Source organism: Nestor notabilis, unplaced genomic scaffold, assembly GCF_000696875.1.
Source record: "Nestor notabilis isolate BGI_N333 unplaced genomic scaffold, ASM69687v1 scaffold2862, whole genome shotgun sequence".
NCBI lineage: Eukaryota > Metazoa > Chordata > Aves > Psittaciformes > Psittacidae > Nestor > Nestor notabilis.
In genome coordinates this window covers 164,003-189,453 of record NW_009918608.1, presented here as the reverse complement: position 1 = coordinate 189,453, position 25,451 = coordinate 164,003, and the positions used below count along the sequence as shown (strand labels likewise).

At 35.5% G+C, this 25,451-nt stretch overlaps 1 protein-coding gene across 1 annotated transcript in view; it reads right to left on the bottom strand.

The window, feature by feature from the left end:
- Window positions 1–25,451, bottom strand: part of LOC104402019 (follistatin-related protein 5-like) — a gene marked incomplete at its 3' end in the record, with an annotated part of 190,619 nt that overhangs the window by 27,791 nt on the left and 137,377 nt on the right. Inside the window, exon 5 of the mRNA XM_010009784.1 lies at window positions 19,732–19,852. Within this exon, the coding sequence (XP_010008086.1) occupies window positions 19,732–19,852 (121 nt within the window). The remainder of the gene's footprint in view (window positions 1–19,731; window positions 19,853–25,451) is intronic.

The window sequence follows — 25,451 nt, the reverse complement described above, 5'->3', positions numbered from 1 at the left end:
GCTGAAAAGAACACTGAATGTTCCTCTGCTACACCAGAAGCTGTAACGGGCAGCAGCAAAAACTTCAGAGAAGAGCCAGATCAAGCTACAAAACTCCCACAAGATGTCTTTACTTGCAGTTGTGAGCAGCCTAAGCAGTGCTTCTGAACAGCCCAACTAAAGCGAAATTTATCAAAGTAGATTAAACTCTTAAAACCAGCATAGTTCCCCCTGGGGAAGTGCACTGAAAAATACCTAAAATTTGATGCAGTCTGTTCCACTCAGAAGACAAAAGGACTACTTTTCAATAATACCTTCAAAAAACATCTCTGGTGAGGAAAAATAAAAAAGAATATATAAATATGATTCCTCATAGAAAGCAAACAAGGAGGTTGACATCCAACAACCTCCGTGTTGATTTGCAAATCAATAATGACTCCAAATAATATCCATTCAAATTGTACATATACACAACCTTACACAAGTATGTTATGTTTAAAAGCAGTATTCTGGCAGCTTTTCTGGTATACTTCCATTTAAAAACTGTTATTAAATCTTTGCTTTTTCTTCATTCCCAGCTACAGAAACTCAGATGCATTTAGAACAGGCTCCATTTTCATCTTTCCATCTTCTCACTGTCTTTCTTTTCCTCTGTTCTTAATTATCATCTCCTTTTATTTCTCCCCAGCCCTTCCTTCCCTTGAATTTCACTACCTCACTACTTGCACCCATCGATCCCATTAGTTCTACTTGTCCTTTCTTAAACAGATCCAGATATACTATTTATGCAATAGCTTGAGATATTGAAGTGAGCATCATTGGTTTATTTTGGATCTGGAGTTCATTTATTTGGATTTATCACTGGATGGGGTGAGGGGAGCACAGTTGATGGTTACATATTCTTGTGGTGTAGAGACACAAGTTGGTGTGCTTACAAGTCAGAGTTTGTAGGAACATACCCATGCCACTTCCTGCCTGAATTCTGGGCAAAATGCACCTGTTCCCACATGCACATCTTCTCATGTATGGGAAGAAAGGAGATGCAATATTTCAGTAAGTATGCAAGTCTGCATACCAGGGAGATCATGACAGTGCACACTTTATATCCAGTACCTTATCTCATATACTTCATTCAGATTTAGATCTTATTCTGAACCATAGTACACCCTGTAGAAGATGCTACTGAAATATAATTAGCTGTCAGAACAGCAGGAGTATACACAATTAAATACAGAAACTGGATTGTTTTCTATTGCTACTAACATTTTAACTTGTTCCAAGATGAGAAAAAGGTTGTTTTCAAAACAATGATCACTGATACATTAGCAATCAGTACTAATAAGTACTTAATTTTTTTCATTTGTGTATCAAATACATTTTTAAAAAGCATGATTATGTCTCTCCATGTGCATCCTGTAGAGGTCATCCACCAGAATTCCACTAGGGACCCTGACACTGGGTCCTCATGGCTTTTGGACTTCTAGAAACTGCTCTTTAAATAACTCTTTTCTGTATAGGTTTCTTTTTTGCCAAGACCTGGAACAGCATTCAGATGTCTGCAATGTCAAGTCCTGACATCTTTGGAACACTTCCATAGCTTAAATGTAAGCTTTTCCAACATCCCATCCAAGACTGTGCAGTTTTACACTTTATTTCCTCAGTCATGTACAGAACAAGCCAATGCATATTGCAGACACAGATTTGAAATTTAAAACCAAGTTTTCAAAAAATTTTAGAAAAGTAAACTTAGTCTCACTTCCCTGTATTCCAAATCACACTTTTCTTGAGGATCCAAAACACAGCACTGTACCAGCTACTAAGAAAAAAAATAACTCTATCCTAGCTGAAACCAGATCACCACCCTAAAAACATCAAAAAGAATCCACATGGTCAGGGAAGAAAATACTGGGCAAGCATATACTGGTAATTTCCCTGAATTCTGCCTTAGCACCCATCAATACAGTTCTGCCTAAGTTAAAGGCAGTTTATGGTAGTGACACTAAAATGAGTCAAAGCAGTACATTATCTGACAAAACAGGAGCATTAGCTGGCCTGTTAGCTGAACAACTCAACTATTCTGCTGTCTTAACCTGAGGAATTCCTTAACTTGGAATGGAAGAGGTAGTTTCTCATGTGGAAGAAAGAAAATAACGTCCTATCATTATGATTGTACAATAATATGATGTTCAAAGAGATGGAAAAAAGCAAACAACAACAACAGTAAAACCAATGAAAAAAAAAAGAAACAACCGAACAAAAAAATCCCACAACAGCCCTCCATGAAACCCACACGATTACTTTTTTCTTAAAGAAAGAATTAAAAAAACGCTTGAAGTCTCAAATGTCTAGGATTTTATAACAATTATGACCCTAAAATTAAAATCAAGCACTGCTCCTAAGTTATTCATATCTAAGGAACTTATTTTGAATACTATGGTTTAAATCCACAAAATTGAGACCTTCAAAGATTATAAACAGATCAAACCAATGCTGTCAGAAGCAAATAACTGTAGTTACTATGGTAACCACTAATTTATTCTAATGACGTAAGCACGAAGTCAGAGGATGAAGTTTTGGGACATGTCTGTCTACAAACACATAAACAAACAGAAAATCCATTCATGTACAACTTCGCTATAAAATATAAATGGAATAAAGAGAAAGGATTGTCTAGGCTGAAATAGGACCAGGCTGATTTATAAACCTCTCTGGAGTCATAAACATAAACTTTAGACAATTTCATTAGAATCTGCTTTAATGCAAACACAGAAAGTTGTTCATAAGATCTTCTGTATCAACCATGTTGATTCACCCACCCCACAATGTATTACTTATTACAGATTGTAAGTTCGATCTAGAATCAGTCCAACCATCAATTTCTTTTGTTTCCTAAAGCCAAGTGCACTTACTTTCCTGGGCTGCTTACAACAAAATACAGACTCTGTTTCACCTATTACCCAACTCCCACCTTAAATTTAAGTGTCTGCTGTCTGCTAAGAAATTCACCCTAGCTTGTGTATGTCCTCGGAGTTCTCTTTCTTCCAACTTCACAGGAGGTCACCATTTGCCTCAGCTTTCTCAGCCCCCATCTTTCTGGGAGGGAGATCTTTCCCTCATTTCCCTGTCACTCATCTAGCAGACAAGAGAACATATATTCTCCAGAAACTACATCAGAAGTGGAATTTCAATTAAAATTGTGCCCCAAATTGAGTCACTTTAAAATCAGTTTGTCTGTATGTCTCACTTTTGATCTAATTCCAGGATGGATAAGGAAAACAAGAAAAGAGAAGGAGCGAAAACCTGACATTAGAGACAACTTTGCCTAACAGACAATATTCAATTTCTACCTTGGCTACTTTCAACAGCTTTTGATTTGCAGAACCCTGCAGATTTCCAGGTTTTGTGAAAGCTGCTGATTAGTAAGTGTAAACTACTGATAACAGATTTTATTTTCTTAATTTTCACAAACCTCACGGTCATAACTTTGTCTTTATATTCTATATGAATAGGACATAATTGAAATTCATGTGGTAAATATAGTTCTAGCTAAATTAACTCCCTTGAATGAAAAAGCACTGCTGGGCCCCAGATAGGGAGGTGTGGACAACATGAGAGGCCTATAAGCAACTTATTGCACCTTCAGGATCAAAGGGTCAGCATTTGATAGACTAACAGTCGGAATGTTGCAAGTGGATTCAATACTGGACTGACACTGTTTATCATCTTCATGGTCACTTGGATGATAGGACAAAATGCACCCACAGAAGTTTTGCAGTTGGCATCACATTCACAGGATCAGGAAGTGTGTTTCTGGAATACTGCCCTTCAGAGGGAACTTTATGAGCAGGCTGACAAACTGTGAAATTCTACCAAGACAAATTAGAAGTCTTGCACTTGGGACAGCATAAGCCCATGTAACAATACAGGGATTCAGCTGACTAGAAATCAGCTTTGCAGACAAGGATTCAGGTAGACCACATAACAGAATTTGGTCAAATGCCTACCAAAATTCCCCTTTGACATGTTCTACAATTCAGTGATCCCAGCTGTGAAGGAGTCTGTGACAAATCTAATTACCAATGGCAGTAGTGGGGGTTGCAAAAGGCAAAGGAGATCTTGTTCATATAGACTAGCTGGATTTCTGAAAAGTTCTTAACAGTATCCCTCAACACTTCATTAAGACTTCTGAAGGGACAGCAAATAAACTGTCTGAAGTGTTTAAGAGGACTAGGTTTGCAATATGATATTGTTCTTTACGTGGATACCATTTTATTTATTCAAAGTACAGCTTCAGTTAACTTCAGCTTCATCTAAGAGTACTCAGAACCTCTGCAAATACATCTTTGTCTCACAATTCATATCCTGAATGTGAGGAATCTGCAATCATGTACCATTAAACAATTCAGCTAAATTGAATGAACTATTTATTAGTCTGATGCATTAGGGTAGTTAGGAGCTTTGATGCAAAAGCAAAGGCAATTTCACCACTTAAAATCACATGTTTGTTTACCATTAGCTTTCTCTTTTTTCTTAATGTAATTACTGCTTTGTTCACTAAACATCTTTCAGCTTCAATAATAAAAGAGGGAGGTCTTAACAAACAAAAGCCAGTTTTACACTATACCTCTGATTCATTCTCCATTCTTTTTATCAAGTAAAACAGGAATACCAAGGCGTATGTGCAAATATATAATTAAAATTTGCTTCATAATGCAGTAACAAAAGTCAAGTAAAGTTGATACAATCTTCTTTCATTATCTTAATTAAAAGACTAATTATAAATTATATCAAAAGACTGATGGTAATAAAAATCCTACTATCTAGAACTTCTGAAAGCCCAGCTTCCATGGATTTAGATCTTCAGAAAGTACAAAAGTCTAAATTGATCTAAGAAACTGTAGACCCAAGAGCTGCTATAGTGTCTCATCTTTCTACAGGCATCATTCACTATTCCTTCAGTGGATTGTACAATTATTTGGCGGCAACCAACGGAAAAGACCAAGGACCATGGCTTTCAGTTTTAGGTTCTGAGGGAATGTTTCCTAATTATAAACTCTTTGGCATCTTTTTGCTTAGCAAATTTCTTCCTCCCTCACTGTATTAAACTGCATTCTTGTGTGCTTTGTCTCTTCAGCCACTATTGCCACCAGTGTTATTGTTCACCTAATTTCTAGTTACTGTAAATGAAATCAACTGAAATTAATGGCAATCTCACCTGAATAACACAAGATCTCCACAAAGCTAGTAGTCAGACTATCATAATGGGTTCACTGTAAATTACAAAGCTATCCAAAATGTCTTGCTTAGTTGGAAGGAGAAGCATTTCTGCTGCAGACTGCTGCATTAGACCATGCAAACTACATGTTGTACTGTCCAAAACTATACTTTTATCTAAAATAGTTAGCTTAAAGCTAACTCAGTTTATTTAATCAACCTTGTAGCCTGCAGCATAACTATCCAGTGTTTCAATAGATACGTTGTCCAAGATGCAATGAATTTTTGCAGCTCCTTATTTCTATGGGATCTATTAAATCATTGGAAAACAGAGGACATAGTGCCTCTACTGTTATCAAACATCTTCTTTCCAGTAGCCTTCAAAAACTTTGTTCAAAACCACAAATTCTACCATTGCACAAGTTTGGTATATTCCAAAGTATCTTAAGGTAAATTTGATCATAGAATGCTTCCTTATTCACTTTTTCAGATTAACAACTGAACAGTTAAAATGCACATCAAACATCCATAAAGCTAGACCACCTGTTTGTAATGCATTTGTGATGAAGAACAAATTAAAATTGTAACACTGTATTATTCAAAAACAGGCACAGAACCAAATTTTGCAATGAGGTATGCTTGTAGTACATACAGAAAACGACTTATCTCAAAATAAATTAATGAAAACAGCATTTGGGTAAGAATAGCCAGTAATGTGCATAAGCAGTAATACGTAATTAAAAAGGCATACTAGTCCATTACTCCTTAAAATGTTTTCTGTTTTCCTCTTCAAAACAAATTTCACAGGAAACTAAGTTAGGTGTTAAACATAGCTTTCCTATGCAGATAACATGGAAATGCTAATTCACTGAAGTAATAGTGATAATTGGTTTTGACCTTATGTCGTGGTTTAAGCCCAGCCGGCAACTTGGAACCACGCAGCCACTCGCTCATTCCCCCCCTTTTCCTTCCTCCCCCCGCTCCCGAAGGGATGGGGAGGAGAATCAAAGGAATGTAACTCCCACGGGTTGAGATAACAGCTCTCCAGTAACTAAGGTATAATACAAACCACTACTGCTACCAATAATAATGATAAGAGGAATAACAAGGGAAAAGGACACAACCGCTCACCACCCGCCGACCGATACCCAGCCCGACCCGAGCAGCGATCTGGGCCTTCCGGGTAACTCCCCCCAGTTTCTATACTGGGCATGACGTGCTGTGGTATGGAATACCCCTTTGGCCAGTTTGGGTCAGGTGTCCTGCCTCTGCTTCCTCCTGGCTTCCGCTCTTCTCTGGCAGAGCATGAGACTGAGAAAGTCCTTGGTCAGAGTAAACATTACTTAGCAACAACTAAAAACATCGGTGTTATCAGCATTGTTCCCAGACTGAAAGTCAAAACCACAGCACTGCCCCAGCTACTAAGAAGGAGAAAAAATGACTGCTGTAGCTGAACCCAGGACACCTTATTTATTGTAGAACATGTTGTTGAATTTGTCTAAACTAAGAAAGGAATTTATGCAAAAATCAATTTCTGTGTGTTTGTTGTGTTTGCATATTACTAGCTCAAGAAAAAACATTTTACTTAAATGCTAAGAGTTAGCATAAATAATTTCTAGTAATTTTACTAGTATAGATCCAAATCTAATGCTTCTTCAGTTTATTGCAAAAACAGATGCTGAACATCAATACTGCATACTTGCAGTTACCTCAAATGAAACATTTAAAATGCAGCAGTTCAATCTATGAAGTATTTCTGGAACTAATCAATAATGAAATGGGAATTTTAAGAGGAGAGTTGACAGCCCTGGTAACTCACAGTTTTATGCATGAAGATTTCAGTCTATAAATATAATAATTTGCCAATTTTATTTACTGCGCAGCTTCATTTCACTTTCAAATTTCAAAGCTACTTTCCCAGAATTGTAATAGAATTTCTGGACTTACCCTGAGTTTTATAATAACACAGCTTTGTAAAAACTATCTCTTAGTCCAGTTCTGTCAGGAAAATGACAGGACAATATTCTAAAATAGTAATTCAGGATTAAATTACCTGAACTGCAAATGTAGTTAGCAAGCCTGAAGCATAGCAGAACTACTATATTTCCACACAAAAAGGAGGGCCACATGACTGTTACTCAATAATTCAATGCAATCTGAAGACTAGAGTTATGAAGCAGTTCCTCACAGAAATCTTTAACATAGAAATAAGCACAGATGGGAGCAGTTTTACGATGAAGGGGATTCTGAAAAATCGATCAACTGGCTGATGTGGCTATTTACATTTAGAGGGGAAAAGAAAGAAACTAGAACTCAAGATAGACTCTGATACCTGACTGTACAGAGACTTCTGACTTTTGATGTTCACTGAATAGTTTTACTCTGCTTAAGAGTAGACGTCTGTGCAAAGGACTGTGACTTTGTGTTGAGCATCATGGCACATTCTGAAAACAAGGACTCCTCTGTGTATACCTTTCTTGGCTTTGCATACCTGGTATACTTCCCCAAGATCAAAGCAGACCATGGGCTATGCATCTAAGAAAATCAGCACAAAGGTTAAAGAACAAACTAAGAACAGACTGGATTAAGCTATTGTTCTTAGCACTTTGGTCTTGCACACTACATTCCTACTCACAGTATCTTCTGATCTATCCTTTCACAAACAATGTGCATCAGATCTTGTCATGGGCTGAGAAACTATCTTCTTCCACTTCTTCATTGAAGAAGTCTGTTTGCAGGTCTCTTGTGACCAAAACCACCAGTGCAGTTCCACCTGGATCTCACGTTGTTCAACATTACCCAGGAGAAGGGGTAAGAAAAAGAAGTGATAAAATTCTCTGAGATATAATTTTTAGAGAACAACTAATTAGGTAGTTTAGCTAGCAAATGTAAAAGCTGATTTGCTCAAAGACCTTACGTACGATACTGGCTTGCCAAATTCAATATATTTAATTCAGTATTGAAAGTACCGCATGAAGGTAAACAAAGAAGTACCCAACTTTGTTTACACAGTGATGGGCTCTGAACTAGTTATTATTGCTTTGGTATGAGACCTTGAAGGTATAATTTGCAGTTCTATCAAAACAGTCCTGACAATATGACAATAAAAGAAATTATTAGGCAAAGACTGGTACCCAAACAGAAAAGCATTACTATGCTACTATAAATATATATTGCATGAGCAATGTGACTGCTATTTGTCCCTCCCTCTGTAGAAAACCTTGCAGTGGAACTTGAAAAACAACAGAGAAACATAACAGGAATGATCAAAGATGTTGGAGGCTTCCTATACAAGCAGTTACTAAATGAATGGAATACAAGCAGCTATTTTTCAGAATGGAAGAAAGATGACTACAAAGATATGTCAGGAGCTTAGAAAAACAAAAGAGTGTCTTGAAGACTAGGAATATGGAGCAAATGTTCATGGTTTCTTATCATGTAAGAACTAAACAAACTAAACAGAAGGTGTGCATAATGAAGACAAAAAATATACTTATTCTACCCAGAAGTCATTAAATGAAACACAATGTTGTAGATGCTAATTTCACATGGGTCCAAAAAGCTACCAAATTTATGAGTGAGGCATCCATCAAGAGCTATTAAAGACAAGCAATCTCTGAGACAAAATTCACTAGAGAAGAGAAAATACATTGGAGGAGTCTTACATACTTTCTCTTTTTTTTACAATCGTCCCTAAGCGATCTCAGAGCAAAGATACTGGACTAGATGTATCTTTGTTCTACCCTAGAGAACTTGTTAGTATGTATATGTTGTTACTCAAAGTAGACATTAACTCAGCACTTCATAAGCACAAACAAAACATTAATCTTTGTTTAGCATCAACTATTTCTTAAATAGAGTGTTCAGCAAGTTTTAAAACACTGTAACTATTCCCTCAAACAAATACATCTCTCCCATATGTCTAGGTTGGGGAGAATTATAATCATAATGCAAAGCAAGTTTTTTAAAGAATGACATATTCTCCAATTATTTATTCATGGCAGAGTGGCAACCAGATGAATTGTTCAGATCTCTACCATTTTAGGCAATCAAGTTTCCCAATTCTTACACTAAATAACTACATCAAGAAAGCTTATGTGGTTTTCCTCTCCTTCAGGTTTTCGCTGTTTTGCATCCTTTTTTAAACACGTTTTGACACAATACTGCACTACATATAGCTTAGCTTCATAGCTTTTCTATGGTACCTTCTTTACTATAGCCAAAATTGCATTTCCATATAAATCACTTGCTAACCTACTTAACATAAGATTTGATTCTCTGAGAGCATGATCTGTTTAGAAAACTGGCATAAGAATCTATTGACAATTTAATTCTGTATACAACAGAACCACAGGAGTATTTTTTTAGTCTTTATTTCTTCTGGTAGAAAATGTTCAGTCTTTTTAAGGCAGCTACAGGGGGAAGAATGGAGTTTTGTGTGAGTCTTTAAAACCCAAAAGCATATAAAATACATTTGGATAACTGTAAACATGGTTTTAGGTTGTATATAAAGCATATAACAGTCATCCAACTAAATAAGGGCTCCAATGATCAGTGGAAGCGGACTTAGCATGATATACAATTTCATCAAATGGATGCAACTCTTGCACACATCAGTGTTCGTACTGAAGTCAGCTTGCATATAGCTCTCTAAAAAATATATAACTAATTAATATATGCAATTATGAGATGTTTGGTTTTGAGCAGTTAGAAAGCCAGGAGTGATGAGGAGCAAGATGTATCAGAGCTTAGAATACCATTATCTGAGACCATGAAAATAGCTTTGACAGACTGGAGTATTTCATATTTTTTCCTCTCTAACCATACAGTTGTCAATTTATATAGAGTTGTAGCAGCTTAAATTCTGGGGTGCCATGCTCTTAACTCTATACACATCCAAATATTTTTAGCAGTGACAGCGTATGGGAAACTACTTACAAACACTTAGGAGATCAGTGGTATAATAACCAGGCAAATGCTTGACGACAAGAGAGCAAGACTTACTGAAATAAGATTTACTAAAAAAGAGACCTTCTCATGCCTATCTTCAAACATAATACTTCTATCGCTACAGGATTAAATTGATCCTACTTGCCAAAACTTAAAATAACAAAATGTAAATTACATTTTCCTTCTTTCAATAAATGACTACAGAAAAGGATGTTATCGGCTAGTCAGAAGTAATAGTTTGTCATGATGGAACCCTTTTATCTAAGCATATTGTTCATGCACTAAAAAGACTGGCATTATCTGTACTAGCAACTGTTACAAACAAGACTAGTAAGATTATTAGATGTGTTCGAGAACAATATTCTGCCTCTTAAAAACATCTTAATTTTATGTAATACTGCAATTGTCCTACCCTCTCCAAAATTTGTAGCTTTACTGAAAACTTACTTAAAGAGATTATTTTGATTTAGAAGCAGGCCTCTCCTCCCTGTAGTTCAAACTAGTTCAGGAAACACAGCTTAGTAGGATAGATACACATTTCTGCTTTACAAAAGGACACATCACAAAGCCCCTTACAGATCACTGCCTTTTTCATTTTTCTCTCTTTCCACATTTTATGAGCAAACTACAAAAAATATGTCAAATGTAGGGTAAAAAAGCTCAGAAATCCCAAAGCTGCTCTGATTTTCTCCTTTTAATTCCAAGGCATCCTTCAGCATGAGAGTCAGGAGCATATGAGCACAACTTGCATGCATTTAACTGATCCTTGTTGACTTGGGAATAACGAAGGAAAGACAAAACCACGGCCTAAAAACATTAAGTAAGAGGAAACTAAACAGGAAATATTTTAAGTTAAAAAAAAATAACTAAATAAAACTAAGGCAGAATATACGATAAATAGATGACAGATGGGAAAATGATCCACCTATCTGAACACAGGGAAAGCATCTTACTACCTATGAAGATCACGGCAGTTACTACAGGCTTATTGCCAAATGGCATGTATGGATGTGCTAGGACATGTGTAAACTTCAAAGACATACAAAACACCAAAACACATTACAAAGGCAAAATATTAAACTTGGAAAAAAAAAACCAAACTCAAAAGTTATGGAAGAATACTACAGTAACACTGGAAATTGTGCTATTATATTTTGGAAATTAAATTAGTAATGAAATTTCCTGGAATAAGAACACTTTGCCAGAATGTAATTCACTATGAACAATGGAGTGAACAAAATCGGTTTCTTCTCCAATATATTTCTTCGAATGCACACATTTTAAGCCAATTTTTCTTTATTGTGTGTAATGTATATGTGAGGGTATTCAATCCAAAAACTTTCCCAATATCCTGTAATACCATTTTCTGTAACACTAAGGCCTACAGAAAAGCTCGCAAGCTTTGCAAAATTAGAATTCTTTTTTTATTCCCTTGACCTCATTTACAGCATTTTCAAAGTACCTTCATATAATCTAGGTGGGAAACTGTGCCTCCAGATTCTCTTTTTATAGTGTACATGTCAGATATGCTTAAGAAAACCAGGTATCTTGGTAATTAATAACCACCTTTACAAACTTCTGACTGTAATAATTTGTCTATTTTTATTTATCTAGATGCAAGAACAAAACCAAAGCAAGCAAGCAAGAGTAGATGAGTTACCAAAACGTCCAAACAAAAAACCTGACAGCATTCTTTTAGGAAAGCTTGTTCCTTTGGATTCCACAGCAGCCTGGTGTATAAAGTTGAAACAGCATGTTCTGAGTTTTTAATAAAAAATTACTAGTAATTTAAAAACCAACTAAGCAATTTTTAATACAAAATTAGTGACATCAGGGCTTGGTATTCAAGAATCACCAGTAAACTCAACCTTGTATGAAGCATAAAATAACACAAAGCAGGTTACAACATCCTCCAGAGAGATAAATTGATTCTTGGATAGAAAAGGCATCTTATTCAGTCTTCATGTGAAATACTTAAATTATCTCAGTGATTGAAAAGCTCCCCTTTTGATGATGGGGTAATGAATTAGAACCACCTTTTCTTTCCTTATTTTCTGTTGCTAAGTAGCACCTACCTTGATTAAGGACTTTTTAGTCTCTTGTACTCTTACCAGTGAGGACGGGCACAAGAAGCCAGGAGGGAGCAGGGACAGGACACTTGACACAAACTGGCCAAAGGGGTATTCCATACCACAGCGCATCATGCCCAGTATATAAACTGTAAGGAGTTACCTGGAAGGGACTGATCACTGCTCAGGTCGGGCTGGGTATTGGTCAGCAGGTGGTGAGCAATTGTACTGTGCATCATTCCCCCCCCCCCCCCCGTTTGTTTGGGGTTTGCTTGTTTGTTTTATTCCTATTTCTCTCTTTATTTGCTATTATTCTTAATATATTTTACTTTATTTCAATTATTAAACTGTTTGTATCTCAACCCATGGGTTTTATCTTTTTTTTTCCCCAATTCTCCTCCCCATCCCACTGCATGGTTCTTAGTTGCCAGCTGGAATTTAAGCATGACACTAATACACTCTGGGTTTTGTAAGAGAAAAAGGATTTCTCTATTCTGTTTCCTGAGGAAGTCAAATACTAAATATGATTTCAGTTCTTGTTAAGGGAAAGCTAACTTGCATTGAAATTTAATACAATCATTATATTGAAAATTACTTTAGAAATTATGTTTAAATGAGTATTTATTGTTGGCTAACAGTGTTTGTAGCCTGTTACTCAGGAAGTTGAAATTGGTAATCAATTTTAAGTACAAAATCCAGATAAAGAGTTAATGCCATGACTGCAAAGGAAACAAGTAATGCAGTGGTTACTGAGGCTTTCATACTAAATAATATTTTATGAGCCTATTAATATTCATTATAGTTCCAGAAGAGTAATTCTGCCTTGAAGTAGAGATACTTAATGTCCTTGCTTGTGGATTAGCTCATGATTGTCTGCTTTAATGCACAGTCATTACTTCTTATGTTCTGATAGTATTTTCTCCCTCCTTCCCCCCATCTTTATGGAGAAATTGTGCTTTCTTTATAATTGTTAATAAAGGAAACTGTGATTATAAATTATTATTTTAAATTTGCCTTGAAGTGTTCTTTACACTATCTAGATAAAGGTGTTTGTGGATGTTGGAACATCAGTCATAGCCTAATCTTACAGGTGCACTGCTTTGTGAAGATAAAAATATTCTCAGAATTAGCAACATAACAAAATAGTTGCAACAATATTGTAACTCATGCCACATAACCAATTCCTGAGAAACAGCTAACAGGTCAATTACTAAGGGACTTTGCTAACCATAACTACATATGAAAAATTGCTTGGTGTTTATTTTTGTCCCTCAGCATTCTGTGTCATTCTCCATAGCATTGAAATAAGCTCACTGAAAGGCACGTAAGATTTCATTTTCAGATATTTTGAGCCAGCAGCAAATATTATACAAGTCAATCTCTATCAATCCTCTTGTCTGAAACAATGATACTGTAACTAAGGTGTTTGGTTCTAATCTTTATCTTCTGCAGTCCTGTATTTCACAGCATTCTCCAGCAACCTCCAGTACTCCCAGCTGAATGCACTGATAGGATTAGAGGTCAGCAGAACTCAAGTTTCATAAACAAAACCTAACTTCCTCGTTATTTCCTGATAGCCAAAGATCTTGTGAAATATTTGTTTCATCATCTAATGTAAACCTAATGTGGCCTTAAATTTGTTACTTGATTCCCCCAAGACATGAAAAAAAAAACAACTCTTTGGCACCTGGCATTAGCAAAAGGTCAAATTCTAAGTTTACAGAAGTGAAACTCATTTATAGGTTGCCCAACAAAGTTGTGAATGCTCCAACCCTGGAGGCGTTTAAGGCCAGGTTGGACAGAGCCTTGGGTGACATAGTTTAGTGTGTGGTGTCCCTGCTCATGGCAGGGGGGTTGGAACTAGATGATCTTAAGGTCCTTTCCAACGCTAACTATTCTATGATTCTATGATTCTATTTAGCATCACAATGTAATCATGTTTTATTAGTACTTCATTTCTAGATATCTGGCCTTAGAAAATAGCAGCTTATTCATACTTAAATGTGATGGGTTCATTCTGACACTTCTTACTCAGTTCTTAATTTACCAAGTCAGTGCAACTATCCTATGGCCTAGAAGAGACAGTAGCAGGGCTCAATCTTCATGACTAGCATATACAATATCTGATCTCCCAGTACTTTTATAAAATCTTTCAGTTTGTGTTTATCCAGAAAGAAAGCAAAAAACAGGCAACATTTTAAAAGAATAATAAACTTCAACTACATGATACTGTTTAAGTTTCATAAACTGTTTTGAATGTAAGCTATGAAGAAAAGTATGGCAAAATCAGTTATCACCAACATTGATCCAGATCCCAGGCAAAATCATAGAGTCATAAAGTAGTTAGGGTTTGAAAGGACCTTAAGATCATCTAGTTCCAACCCCGCTGCCATCAGCAGGGACGCCTCACACTAGACTATGTCACCCAAGGCTCTGTCCAACCTGGCCTTGAACACTGCCAGGGATGGAGCATTTACCACTGCTTTGGACAACCTGTTTCAGTGCCTTCTACATTGTCAAACAACACTTAAGATATTTTTTTAAAAGAGCCCATTTTACTCAGAGACTTTTCTTATTTAATTTAAAAAAAAAGGAAAAAAAAAATTATTTCTAACAAAACCCAGCAAAACACCGACCACAAAAAGACCCAAACTCCACAAACCGCTCCCCACAGCATTACTGGTGAAGCACCTAAAAAATGCAATTATCATCATGTGGAAAGCACTTGGCATCAAAATTCATTACTCAGCAGCATGTGAAAAGTTTCAGGCACACTACTTCAATCCATAAAACAGTATTTAATACTGTAAATATTTACTTGTTTGAAATTATCAGTTTAAAACCTATCCACCCAACAGAAGAGAGAGCATTCTTTTCCAGCTTAGAATCTCTAGATTGAAAATACACGTAGCACAGGTAGGAATTTGAAAGATAGATTAGGTTGAGCAGAAAAATATTACCACTACCTCACATAACTCCTACTCAGTATGATGCTAACTGGTATTTTCAGAGCTTATTGCTGAAATATAATACCCTCTGGAACAAGCTATTACACAGAAGTTGCTGCTGAAAAGGAATTAATGGTAGCAGGAGACAGAATAATACCTCTTCCTCCCTCAGAAAATCTTTACTATTTGTTCACCTGTGTTACTATTGAAGACTAATCATAGTTCTAAAGCTCTGACTCAGATTGCATATTAAATACAATACTTGAGACCTCATACTGAACTCTTTGGAAGTATAAACTCAGTAAGCATTCTTTGAGTTAGGCTTTGTGGACTTGAGGATAACTTACAGAAGCCAATGGGAAGTCTCATTTATTTCAATGAATTGTACAGATTTTATATTTAGATTTTTGTTGTTGTTTTTGTTAAATTCTGGTTTATTTGACTTTGGAAATGAAGATAGACATTTAAAAAAAATTTTTTTTTGAACATGCCCCTCTAGTAACTCCATTTGACAAATTAAAATAGAAGTAAAGGTATCAAAATGAAAGAAGTGATGTTTTAGACTAATTTTTGAGGACTGAGACTTAGTAACTAAGCATATGGAATCCTAATGAGCCCTGTGTTTATGGGGACTTCTTGCTGTTTGCCTTTCCACATGATTGACAATCATATTAGGCACTGGCTTCACATTTCCTCCTAAAAGTTGAGCCCAAAAACAATCTGTAATTTCAGCCCAGATCAACTTTCTGTAATAGCTCCTGTTACTGTAGGTTTATATATCACTTCATGCAAATACCTCAGCAGTAAGGAGTGCTTGAAATCTGAATCTGATATCTGGACACAAACAGCATTTCAAGACTGAAGGTACTTTTAAATATATATAGCAATAGTACATACAGTAACAATATTCATGATTCTGAATAACAACTGCACAACAGCTTAGATCCTTTTAACAGTGTTATGTGGTACCTGAAAGCACAAGTAGTTTGTGAAACTGATAGGAGCAGCGACTATAAAATTAGGTCATATTTTGTTTTGGCTAGCTAACTCTTTCTGACAATTTCTTGTAAACCTAGTGTTAATTTTTACACTCAAGTCCTGAATATGAGGGCCTTCCATGACCCTTTTTTTGAGCATAAAATAACATTATAGTTCTATACTAACAATAAAAAATTATTCTGAAAGTTAAGGGGTTTTTCTTCATTTTATGTAGGATTTCAATTATTACATAGAGCATTTAGTTCTATTATTTACAATTAACTTGTTATTTGTACTCATTGTATTCCATCACTTCTATTCATGAATGTTTAAATCAGTCTCATTCTTTCTACTGCAGTCACAAAGTGCCTACATATACATCTGCATCTGCTGAGTGATCAAAACTATTAACTTGCTTGTGGTATGCCTTGAGGTTTTGCAACCCACCTGAAATAGCTGCTTTGAAATTTCATTTCAGATGGTATTTTAAAGAAGAAAAACAAATAAGACTTTTTTTTTTTTATTTTAGAAAAGAACATTAGAAGACTAACAAAAAGTGACAGCATTCACAGCAAACACGGAATTATCTTGATACCATAGGAGACATTACGCAAAGAAAGAAAATCACTGAAAAAGAAAGGAAGCACATTGGTTGAATTTTAGTTTACAGAAGATAAAGCTTTCAAGAATCTGTATTGCCCCTTTCTAGCTTTTGTTTGGCTCCATCATCTTAGGCTTCCAGCCACCATTTCAGAAGAAGTTAAATATATTTTTCCCTGTCTAAGAAAAACATTTGCTGATAGAAAATCCTTTAGCTTGGGGCTGACTGGGGAAGCGAAACAAAAAAGAAAAACAAAACACTAAGATGGAGCTGGATCACTTTTGAGATTGAATTTTACATGATATGGCCAAAGCAGTAGGGACCAAACCAGATGATTCTTTCAGTGCCCAGCTCCCAAAGCCTAGCTAACTCTAAACTTTCTGGTTTTTCTACTTACATTAATAGTAATTATTTTTTAGGCTCCTCTCTGCATACTCTATTGATCTCGTTAAACTGTTACGGCATCTAGTAGACAGATATCTAGTACTGGATGCTATAGCACCAAAAAAAAAATCCCCCATAGTATAAGTGAAAACAGCCAACACCCAGAAAAATGCATCTGTTTTTCTGGTACGTAAAACACTACAGAAGCCAGCAAGCTTGCAACATTTTGTGAACCTGGACTTGGCACAAACCTCCAGGGTAAAGAGCACCCTCTGAAGCATCTTCTTTATTTTTTACTGCCTCAGGATCTGACCTTCTGAAGGGAGAAAGGGATTTTTCATCCACTGCATAAAGCTATTCAAATTTGGTTGTCCTGTTTATTTTGAATGTTGTCAGATAAAATGAGACTGTCAAAAGTAATTCACAGAATTCAAGCAAGCATGTACACGCATATATGTATAGATATAAGTTTATGTGCATGTTAATACCTTTAAAACAGGTAATGATTAAACTTTGCCCTTAAGGTGGGTTTGTTCCTACCACTAGAGGGAAAAATAGAATTGTCATCTGTGGGGAGCTCTTCATAAAGAAGCACAATCTACAGTCATGTTTGATTCTGAATTTACAATCTTCAGATGACAGTCAAATTGCTGATAAAGTATGCCAGTGAAAAAGTTCCTACCTGCTAATGCTAACAGAACAGTACTAACAAATAATCCCACTGATATGCCTTCATATTTAAATAAAATTTAATTGCCTAATCCTTTAAAAAGAAATCACTTTAAGAGAATGGGTTGTTCAACAGCAGAGCAAAGATGGCTTTTACTCCTATCCAACTCTGTTCAACATCTTATTCAAGTGTTTTTAAATACCATTTGAAATCACAGCTAGAAACGTGCATGCCAATTGTATGCTCGACTATTACTATCCCCTTTTTAGGCTCAGGCTGATGACACAAATATCCCTAATGCCTTCTCTCAGCCATTTTCCAGGCCTCTCATTTTTTCTGAAGGGTCTTCTGTGCAGCATGATCCTGTGCTGAGTAGAGGATGGTGATGAACAATTCAATTTAGAAAACAAGAGCTGTTTAACCTTCACCAAATTCTAATAAGTCTTAAAAGTGTATTTTGTTATCTAAACCACATTTTATAATTTCGCAGCTTCAGGTACAAACTGGCTTCAAAAAGTACCCCTGGAGGATTGCTACATAGTAAAAGTGTGGTGCTGTGACCCCTATTGCCCCTCCCCTACCCTTACCAGTCAGTCCTAGCATTTCTGTGCTCATGTGACTGTCTTAACAAACAAGGCATTAGAAGTACTTCTACACCTTTTCTTCCACTCCCTCTCTTAAAAGACTTTAAAAACGCAACTTGTTAGAGTTACAGAAATAAAGAGAAAAAAAGTAAACAACAAACAAACACCTCTACCCTTTGAATTCTGTGCAGCAGCTTTGATTAGGATCAATTTCTCCAGCATTGAAAACCCAAATTTTCTCCACTGCCATTCAGAGTGAATAAATGTCAGTAACTCTTGTTCCAGCAGTCAGGCAGAAAAACTTTAATGAGTAGAGTTCAAATGTTCTCAAATCCACCACTCCACTGCTATTAGGGATAGAGGCAAATCCACAGGGAGTAGCAGGTATTAAACTGAGATCAAATTCTAATGTAGATGAAAAAGGTTGAGATAAAAGAATGAAAAAACAGTGACAAACACACGGTCAAGCTCAATGGGCAGAGGACCATATGAGGGGTGAAAATTTTACAAGCATTTCTTATTTAAAATAATAGCTATGATTTTTAAAGTTCTTTAAATAACACATAAGATCATAGTATTTTAGAAGATGATCCCCTGCAGATTACATGTCTGAAACTGTCCAAGCTGGTGAAAAATCTTTTCCATACTGTACAATATAATTTCAGAATTACAATATAACGTAATTATAACTTTGAAATGCAAAATTAAAATTAATTTCAGAATTAAAATATAACATAATTGTAACTTTGAAATGCAAAACTAAAATTATTAAATACTTAAAGAAAATTCTGGGGGGAAAATCACTTTTCATTCTGTTTGGAGTAAATATTTTCAACATTCTTATTTCACTTTTTAGGTACTGTACAGATTTGCCTCCAGCCACCTTTGCCATTTACAACAAATACCTGGCAAGATTACACCACAAATCTGTATCTCTCCAAGAACTGCGAAGATATAACAGAAGTGATGCATTTGTTGCTGGGTTTGTCAGAATTGACAGCACTCACAGGGTGTGGAGAAGTGTTCTGGATTTTTGGTTCTACTGATTATGTCTAGACCAGACTACTCCCCATTTGTGCACAACACAGACTTACCAGTGCCTGTTGGCATTAAGAAAGATTATCTATGAATTCGCCATTACCAAAAATCCCTCAGAAATCTGGATGCTAATGGATCTCACTGATTTCTGCTAAGAAGTTCTCTTCTATCTCATGGCAGTTAAATTGTGTTCATTGTTCAAGTACAGCACCAGGATACATCAAGATTTAAACATTTAAAAAAAAGCATTTTAGAAAAACAAACCAAGAGAAAGAAAAGAAAACTGAAAGAACAACAGGCTAATCTTTGTACTTACGAAAAGCTCTATAGAATTCTTCCAGAGCTAGGTGCTTGTCACCATTATAATCATCATATTTCAGCAAATCAAACAGAGAGCAGTCAGACAGATCCTTGCCAAGCTCATCCCGTTTTATTACCTGACAAGAAAATTATAACCATGAAATTACATTTGCGCTCTTAAGACTTCTCTGGTATAATTAATTGTTTCTAATAATCATTTAATAGATCATTTTAAGGTTGCTCTGGGGCAATGAACTGCAACTGTGTAAAGGGATTTCCAGTTACTTTGTAATTATTTATTGCAGTTTTAAAAGTTAATACCATCAGGACAGACTTCCTGAGATTACACAAAAGTTTTTTGCATATATAGAGAATACATGTAATGGGGATAGACACAAGCACTATAAAGACACTGTGAATATTAAAGCTGATTTTATTTCACATGTATAGGAATGGTGATTAAGAAACATTTGAATATACTTGAAGGAATAATTTCCCAAGTACACGTGACATCATGTCTTTTTCCTCTCAAACTCCTAACCACAAAAAACAAATTCAGACATTTTCAAAAGTAACTAAAATAAATTATTACCCTACTAATTGTATCAACTCTTTACAAGCTTTTGACAAGCCTATTATCTTCCCAAAGACCCATTATGTAAGTAGCCTACCTGAAAAGACTCCCGTTTCTCAATGGGGGTGCATACACTTTTTAGATAGATCATAATTGATAGCTGTTAGTTTGTTTAACTCAACTTCTCCCAGAGAAGTGAACTTCAATTTGTAGACCATTTTGGTGTAAAGTCTGTATATGTCATAGACACCTCCCTTGACAATTCCTTGCTGTAATGATGCACAGTTTAAAGTTTTGTACAAGGCATAGAAAAAATGAATGTAACTATAGTTATAGTAAGGAATGTGTTCAGATATAATTCATGTAAACACACAATATCTAAAAAAATAATAGAGAAGGCCCATTAGAGCAAAGGGAAAGGACACAAACATTTTATCCTACCAGAGGTAGTTTCTGTATATTAACATATAAGCATTATAAAAAATAATAACCTTGTTAGTACATTAGAAAGTACGAAAACCATTCACAAAGACAAGAAAAATCATCACAAAACCAGCTTTAGCTATTATTTCTTAGATACACATTACACTACCTGAATATAAGTGTTAGCCATTTCTCAGAATTTAAAAGACTGTTTATTACATTCATATTAAACAGAATTAAGAAAAAATTAAATTATGTAGATCTTACAGCTGAAACATAAAGGATAAAAATGTAGCTTGGGAAAAATCAGTAACTCTAAGCCCAGTGTAGTTATACAAGTAGCACTAAAGATAAAACAGCACATATTGAAAACTTCACTCTAGAAAAAATCTCTGAGATTTCAAGGCCATGAAATGTGCTTTAAGTCACAGCTGGTTCATGAAAAAGGAACATTTAGAGTGAGAAGTATTGTTCCTTTGTTTTTTTTTCATAAAAGGTGGTCTGAAATAGTTTAACACACTTGTTCCCACTAGCTTCAGTTGTACAAACAAGGATTATACATCGTGCCTAAGGTGGTGCAATAAAAACTTTGTTAAAGCCCATAAGCCCCTGACACTGCAGTACCACATTTTTAATTGCATATTAGTGTTCTCAGCTTCAATCCTTTGAATTGAAATGTGTCTTACGATGTGTTTAATTTATAATTGGTCCATTTTATTTAAAATTAAAATAATAATAATTTAAAAAAGACTAGCCAGAATGATTTAGGTATTTTCAAGAATAATGCTATGGATCATAGGGTATGATATACTCTCCTGGCATTTATTTTTCATCTGCAGTAAACCCATAATTTTGACTACAGAATTTTTATTACAGATACAAGATTCTATGTTTGTTTATGTATACAGACATCTTTATGCTGGCAATATATTTTGGGGTTCTTTCTTTGAAAAATTCATTCAGTTTTGATAAACATCCAAAAATTTCAGTGAGGACAGATTTTAGAAGGTATAGAAATTATTTCATATCATGATTAATCTTAACAAACTATGATTTGCTGTTAAAATTCCTGTTCTAATTTTTACCCAACAGGAATTGTTTTGTGCTTCATCAGCAAAGCGGACTACTTAACAAGCCATTAGCCACTAGAGAAGTTTTTTAACGACTTATGTTAGCATCAAGTGTTTTAAAATCATCAGGATCAAACTGCCTGTTCATAGAAGTCCCTAATACATTGGCTGAGCATACATTTTCCTTGTTGACATTACATTTTAACCGATCTTCACATAACAGTCACAGTCATAACGTGGGACATCTAACGACACAGCACAAATATTCAAAAAGGGAAAGAAAAACTGTCAGCATTGGTTTGAAAAAGAAACAGTGGATTAAAAAAAAATGGGTATTTTTTTTTTAATTCATTTCTAAATGCTGTCATGACTTCTAGGAAATACAGCCTGTCAGACAACACTTTTTCATTTTCTTTTACTTATGCAAGGGATTTAATTTACTACAGCAGCCTCCTAAGCTTAATAGCTTCTTGCAGGTATTTTTAATTTCACACCCTAACCACTACAAATAATACTATGCAGTATCAATACTGCATATACTGCACAAATAAATAATGCCAGTAATTGAAAAACCTGAAAAAATAGATGTCAGTATGGAATCATCAATGGCAGAAACAATCCAGTGGGATTTTGAAAATCTGGGGTGTTATCACAATCCTTTTTGATTGATAATTTAAAAACCATAAAAAAAAAGAAATTTGGCAGATGGTATATACTATTGAGGTGAAAAATAATGATGTAAAAGGACACGGCAGCATATGGAATGAAATGGATCACATGGACGGATGTTTTCAGGAACAGGATCTGTGTTTTCACACAGCCAAATGTAAGGCTATTCATCTAAAAATAAGAACCTAGACCACACCTTAATGTGGATAAATGGCCCTGGAAAGCATTTTATCTGAAAGAGAGGAAGGATTTGCTGTGGATAAGGATGTCTCATAATCCCAGGATCATTCTGTAGCCTAACAAAGCAGAGTAATTTTTTTGAAGTATAACAAGGTAACGGGGTAGAAAGGCAACGCTGGGACTGATTTTGAAACACAACATTCAGTTTTACTTGCACATATTAATATTTAATATTGAGAAACTAGAAGGGAACTTTTCAAGTTAGAAAGGGTCCAAAAAGTAATAGAAGCCTACTGAAGACATTTCAGATTAAGAGAGCTGGGAAAAATCAATCTTCATACAATGTATTGATCTTTAGAGTTTTGTAGGCACTGGTTTTGTTGGTTTTTTGGTGGGTGGTTAGGGTTTTTTTAAAGGGAAACCAGTAATTGACCATATCACATTCCATAAGTACTTTCAGGGGGAGAAAAAAATACGTACGCTTCAATTAGGCAAACAAAATAGGAAAGGAAAAATGAATAACACCTCTGAAACAAAAAAAAGGAAAAGCTACAGAAACAATTAACCTTGAATCCCAGGATCCTCGAGTTCTCCTTGATGTTTTCAAATTAATGCTGCACACTTCCTTGTAGACTGTTTCTGCTTCAGCCAAAAGCAAGACATTACAATTTTTTAATTAAAAGTGTAGGATAAGTAGAATGAAATTCCACATCTTTAATACACAAGTTAGATTAAATGATGGTGTATCACACATGATCTAACCATGTGCCTGAAGTCTGTGCATAAATCCCTGTCCATGGAGGAGAGAACAGTAAAATTCAAAGAAACCGATTCTTGAGCCAATTCTTTAAACCCAGCCTATGTCCTCCTTGGTTAAACTAAACAGGCAGTAATTAGTATGTGAGGCAGGATAGAAACAAGCAAAATTTTTAGTGAGTCACAGGCTAGAAACAAAATCTTTACTCTAAAAGTTTAAGATGATCTTCACAATTCTGCGATTGTGCTAGAGAAATCATATACGGGATTGTTTGATTTCAGACTTCGGAGCTGCAAATTTGTATCAGGGAATGTTCACAAATATTTATGCTGACAAATTTTAATTTACATTTCCATAAAGAGAGTGAAGTATTTACTTTCAAGAACATGCAAAAGGTAAGCCATACAGCAAAACTGTTTCTCTCTTTATGGCTCATTGTGAAACCTCATAAATACTGAAAACTTACAAACTTATCTAAATTTTCAAAGTAAATATGGCTTCTCTAAACTAACATGTTTATTCTTGAGAATTAAATGCTCTTTTAAACATGGAGGAGAGATTTGTATCATTTGGAAAATACGTGAGGGTTTTCTTAACAATATAGCACACATTTATTTCCCATGAAACTACACATTGTTAGCTAAGTTCAAAACCCCTCAGGAATTTAGTCAGTACTACTCCAGGAGACTGGGAAAGGTAATCTGATTAAAACTGACAAACTACATGTCAGAATAGATTGTTTCATTCATTTCAATTTGATTTATGAGAACCACAATAAAATGTCTGCAGATGTTTTGAAACTAGATCACAAACAACACATTCCTTTATTAGTCCACCTTACCAAAAATTTTGTCAGTGATTGATTGTCCTTATGTACTTCCCCAAATAAAATGCTACAGAAACACAACTGCAAGGAAAAGCTTTATAGAGAATATAGTTGTTCAGTTAAAGTGTGTTCATCTTTCCTAAAAGAAAGTATCTTGTAACAACAGGATCACTCAGTGCTTGATCTAGAGTACATCAAACACCACTGTGGGAATTGTGATCCAAATTAACTCTGACTGCACTAGGGAGCTCGATTACTTTGTTACACCATAGCATCATAGAATAGTTAGGGTTGGAAAGGACCCCAAGATCATCTAGCTCCAATCCCCCTCCATCTCCCACAGCAGTAAAATTTTGTGGAAATTAAAGGAATTGGTGATTTATAAAATCAAATTAGTAACAAAGGTTGGTAAATTGTTCCTTGCTTTAACTTCCCTTAACCCAGTTACATAACAGTTTACCCTTGGGCCTAGCCAGGATATGAACCTGGGTCCAGCTTCCTTTACAGCCTGTTGGTGTGTTTCAAAGGACACTGTTTCGTAAGACAGAATTTAAGCATTATTGAGCCAGAGAGAAGTAACTGAAGAAGCATAACTACTCAGCCTAACCTTGAGGTCATTGTCTAGAGAAAGGGATACCCCAGACAACTCCACCTTCAGAAACTGCTTCTTCTGTATTTTCCATTAGCCAACCACCAGACTGTGCCCACACAATCAGGTGCCTAAGGTCCTCTTGTTTACAAACATTTCTTTTCAATTTTAAGCATGGACTTTATTCCTAGCCAGAAACTGAGAAATTCATAGCTGCAAGACTGAAGTTAGCAATTAGATTTTGCAATGCTTACACACTTCCGAGGATCCTAAACACTCAATCCGTACTAAAGAAAAGACTTCAAGCTGTCTACCCAGGTACATGAAATATTCATATGTTGCAAATATATTTGGTATTAAATTAATTCCTAGATACAGGGTAGGATAAATCTAATTTTAAAAGCCATTCATAGCCTTTTTTTTCCTTACATGAGATTCCAGTAGCTAAATAATTCTAATCCAGCAAAGTAACTGAATTATCCTTTACACAGGAAAATAATGGGAAGTGCTTCTACTTGATAAAAAGCAAAGGCAGCAAACACAGGTAAGTTAGGATTTAGTTCTATGATCACAGTGTTTGTAAGGTACATCTCACTACTAATTCCTAAAAGGTTATCTCCCCCTCCTCCCCCATTTTAAAGTTCCAGG